Source organism: Mauremys mutica, chromosome 4 (assembly GCF_020497125.1).
Source record: "Mauremys mutica isolate MM-2020 ecotype Southern chromosome 4, ASM2049712v1, whole genome shotgun sequence".
Lineage (NCBI taxonomy): Eukaryota > Metazoa > Chordata > Testudines > Geoemydidae > Mauremys > Mauremys mutica.
Window position 1 is genome coordinate 59,632,244 of NC_059075.1, and position 4,321 is coordinate 59,636,564.

The 4,321-nt window shown below is 52.7% G+C and overlaps 1 protein-coding gene across 1 annotated transcript; it reads left to right on the forward strand.

Annotated features, from left to right (window-relative positions):
• The first annotated feature begins 1,522 nt into the window (after positions 1–1,522).
• On the forward strand, positions 1,523–3,611 carry INAFM2 (InaF motif containing 2). Its single transcript, XM_045017103.1, has one exon. The coding sequence runs from the start codon at positions 1,815–1,817 to the stop codon at positions 2,214–2,216; it is 402 nt and encodes a 133-aa protein (XP_044873038.1). The 5' UTR covers positions 1,523–1,814; the 3' UTR covers positions 2,217–3,611.
• The last annotated feature ends 710 nt before the right edge of the window (positions 3,612–4,321 follow it).

Below are 4,321 nucleotides of genomic sequence, written 5' to 3' on the forward strand. Positions count from 1 at the left end.
TTTAAAATTGTTTAGGGGTTGGCAAATGAAAAAAGATTGAGAATCATGTCTCTATACCATTTCCTGTCATTTGCATCCCTTTCACAGTTGCAATATCTGTAGCCATTGCACCTACAGTGGCAACACATCTGAAGGAGCGGAGATTTCAGGGGGAGTTACTCTTAATTGGCTGAGAAAATCCCTCCCAACAAAAACTTAGATTAAGCAAAACTGTACTTTGCTTTGTTTTGCTTAAAGCCATCTAAGGCCTCAGCTGTCTTTGGAGGACCTTATGCAACTGGGTTTGACTTTACAAGAGTTTAAATGTGATAGGTTGATCGTTGATCCAAAGCCTATTGAAGTCAATGGGAAGCCTCACTGAGGGCAGCGTGGCTCTGGAGATAGAGCACTGGCTGGGCCTTCAGGAGGAATGGGCTTTATTTCTGGGTCTACCAACTGGCTTGCAGGGTGACCTTACGCAAGTCACTTCTCTCTATGCATCAGTTTTCTCAGGTGAAATTAGGGTAATCACACTCATCTCCAGGGTTTAAAGTCTCATAGAGTATTTCCTGGAGCTCTGGGGCTCCGGACTTCAGTCCCGTGGGAGGAGCCGGGCTGGAGCTTCTGCCCCACGGATTTGAAAATATTTACCTGAGCTCTGCTCTGGACAGCTCCTGTTGAATTTAAGCCCTGCTGATCTCCTTTAGAGCTCTTTGGGATCTAAGGATAATAAGCTCTACACAAAAGTTTTATTAGGGGTCAGCCCCCAGTAGAAGGGTGCCAAAATTGTCTCTCACCAAATTCCCATGACTGCCAGGTTAGCTGTGATTTCCTGTAGCATTTGCTAGGATTGCAAGATGGGCCATACACCCATTGCAATTGAGGCACTATAAAGTCAGCCATCCCCTGACAAGGAAACCCACATGGTAGGTATTTCTCACCTCTACCTTCCTTCTCAGGTGCTGGACAGCTGTGGCCTGCTTCTTCCCCTCTGCCTCCCATCTGGGTCTATATCTGTGTGGTGTTGCACTGCCGTGGGCAAAGCTTAGTAGGCTGGGTGATGACACGTGTTATAAATATGAGTGTGAGGACACTCTGTGCCAGCACGATTTAGCTGACACGCTGCTGAACCCGGCGCCTCCCGCCTGCACAGCCGCCTCAGCCGTGCTCGTCCTGCCAACTGATATAATCCTGGGCAGGCGCCGTCCCCGGGCCGTACGGACAGTCGCAGAGAAGCGCTGCGGACCTACCGCGCAGAGCGGGACACAGCCAGCAGCGGCCAGCCACGTGGGTAGGGCCGCGCTCCGCCGCGGGTCTGTGCGGGGCCCGGAGCAGCGTGGCACGTGGCGCTGTTGACAGATCAGTGCCCATTGGTGGATTCGGGGCGGGCGGGGCCGAGACAGCGCTCTGCTCTGCCCTGCCCGGCGCTGGCAGGTGGCTGCACGGGCGGGCGGGCATTGCCCCTTTAAGGACACGCCCTCCTCCCTGTTGCCCCTTTAAGAGCCGCCCGTCGCTACTCCTCCTCCCCCCCTCCCGCGCGTGTTTCGCGCTGCGAAGCGACCCCCGGCACCGCTGCCAGGAGACACGGAGCGCGCAGGCCCCAGAGCAGCGCGAGGCGCGGGGAGCTCGGCGGAGACGGCGCCTCCTGCCCCGGCGGCCGCTGGGGTCGCAGCCGCCGGGCCCCGCATCCAGGCGGGCGGCAACAACAGCCGCCGCGGGGCCGGCAGCCCCTCCCCCGCGCCGGGGCCCCCGGCATGTCCTGAGCGGGGCCGGCTCGGCGCGGAGCCCCCACCACGGAGGGGGCGGTGGAGCAGCGGGCCAAGGGCCGGGCCCCCATGAAGGAGAAGGAGCCGCCGGCGGAGCGGGGCAAGCCCGCCACCTACACGGGGGACAAGAAGGCGCGGATGGCGGCCAAGACCAACAAGAAGTGGGTGCGCCTGGCCACGGTGCTGGCCTACGTGCTCTCCGTCTCGCTGGCCGCCATCGTGCTCGCCGTCTACTACAGCCTCATCTGGCAGCCGGTGCGGGGCGGCGCCGCCTCCCAGACGCGCCCGCCGACAGGGCCCAGCGCCGCCGGCCGGACGACGCCCGGGCCCAGCACGGAGCCGTCTACGCGGCCGGGTTCCGGCCAAGGGGCGGCCGGGACTGAGCGCGCTGCCACCTCGTCATCGCCGGGGGGCGAGCCCAGCCCAGCCCCCGACCCCACCGTGCTGCAGCGGGTGCATCGGAGCCACTGATCGCGCGGAAGCGGGGGCCGAGCTCGGGACACGGCGCAGCCCAGAGACACCCCCCCCCGGACAGGGGCACAGCGGCTCCCTCTGCCAGCTACCGGCATCCACCGACCCTGACTCGGCTTCGCCTCCGCCCGGGGGCCGCGGGACCATCGCCCCTCGCTCCGGCGTCTGCTCCTCGCGGACAGTGGCGCGGACACGCAGCCAGATCCTCTGTCTGTCCTGCTTGCCCGTCCATCGGGTTGCGCTGGACTCGGGCACAGCGAATTGTCATTATTAGTTTTAATACGATGTAAACGGTACTGGGAAGCCACAGAGAGTGGAGCTCAGGTATGTCAGCCTAGCTGAAATGTACCCAGATGCATTCCGTTTATATCTGTGTATGTATTTGTAGATATATACACTCAGAGGAGAACTGTACAGAAGTGAGATATATGCTATGTAAACTACACAATGAGCACACCCTGACTGGTTTTAAAGGGCTATCGCAGGAAACCAAGCTCGAAAGTTGCAATGATCCTAGTGGCTAAAGGATGCCTAAAGCCATACAGACCCCATCAGAACAGTGCATGTGACCCCCAGCTTTACTAAGTTTCTTTTAGTAAAGACAAGTCTATGCTGTGTTGGATTTCTAGGCTGGGGGAGGGAAAGAGTGCAGCTTATTCTCTTTTATTTGCTATGCTCGTCAAGAGTGATTCTAGAGGACTGCCTTCTTCTGATTAGCACCTCCAGATCTATGGTTTTGGGTCTCCTTGTATGCTTCAGTAGGGCCTGGTTTAGATTAGGGGACAGGGTGGGGTTTTTTTCCATTCTAGCTAGAATACTTCAATTTAAAAACCCTATTTAACACAAATGTTGTCACAAGTCAATATGTCTAAATCTACTTTTGATCTGGTAAAAACAATTAATTGTACAGCGGTGTCTGCATTTGAGTTAAGTAGGGTTTTCAATCAGTTTCCTAGCTTGGTGGTTTTTGTTTTGTTTTTCTTCATAGCACCTTTTCCCTTAATTTAGGCATGGCTTGGGGAACTTTAGAGGCAAACATGAGTGGTGGGCATGGAAAGAGAACACATACCAATAGAATCTTAGCTAGTATTTTTAGTCTTTCCCTCAAGAGAATTCTGTGGCTTAATATTCCTCATCACCAGGGTCAGCTTTTCCCTTTGACTCTCTGTTGCTGCTCTGTTCTTCTATTTATGCCATTCCGTTACCTGTGAAATGATACTGGTGTTCAAATTTTTCACCACTTATAGGATCAACTGGGAGCAGAATATGAATTTAGAAGCTGTGTTCCATTGTTTTGGAAAAATAGCTTTGTTTACTAACGAACAAACTTATTTAAAACATGTGAAAGGTAAATTGACTTGTTTACTATATTAAAATATTTTTTGCATATGAAAATCTCTCTCCAATATGGCATTTTGTTTTGGGGGAGGGGGGGAAATTGGGAGGAGCATAAGTGAAAACTATATAGTGTGTGTATGTATATGTGTGTGTATGTATATGTGTGTGTATGTATATATATATATAGTGCTACATTGTTGGTTGGGGATGGTGAAATCTCCACTGTTTTGGGAGCTTAGCTCCCTGTATGCAGTGATGAGAGATGAGTTTCCATTTGAGAACTTGCTACATAAGGCAGCTGAAATGTTGCCTCAGTCGAAGCCCCAGGGCCTGTTCCCTTGCCAGCTTGAAACTAACCAAACTTACAGGCCAGTAACTGCAGTGTAGCCTCATCTCATGGCCAAACAGCAGAACTTTCAAAGTTGATTGATGTAATCTTGTGACAATTAACCTGTGATGGGCCAGGCATGTTCTTTAGATCTCTCTTGGCATGTCAGTAACTCTGTGGGGCCATTTTGAGAAACTATGAAATGCCTAGGTTTAGCAAATAGCAAAAAGAACTTGAGCTTAGTGCTTACTAGTCTCTTATTAACAAGTTGTAAATTTAAATCTGATTGCCCATGAGCCTTCCAAATGCATACAAGCAAGTGTATGACATTTTGTAGTGTTCTGAACTGTCAGCTCGTCACCTTGCAAATAAAAGAAATTGGCAAATCACTTAAATGTTAGGCTGTGGAGCCACTAAACCCTTGTGAAGCTGCTACTGG

What these genes read in the sequence shown, in the direction of transcription:
- INAFM2 (XM_045017103.1), top strand. Translation starts at nt 1,815, where the DNA reads ATGAAGGAGAAGGAGCCGCCGGCGGAGCGGGGCAAGCCCGCCACCTAC.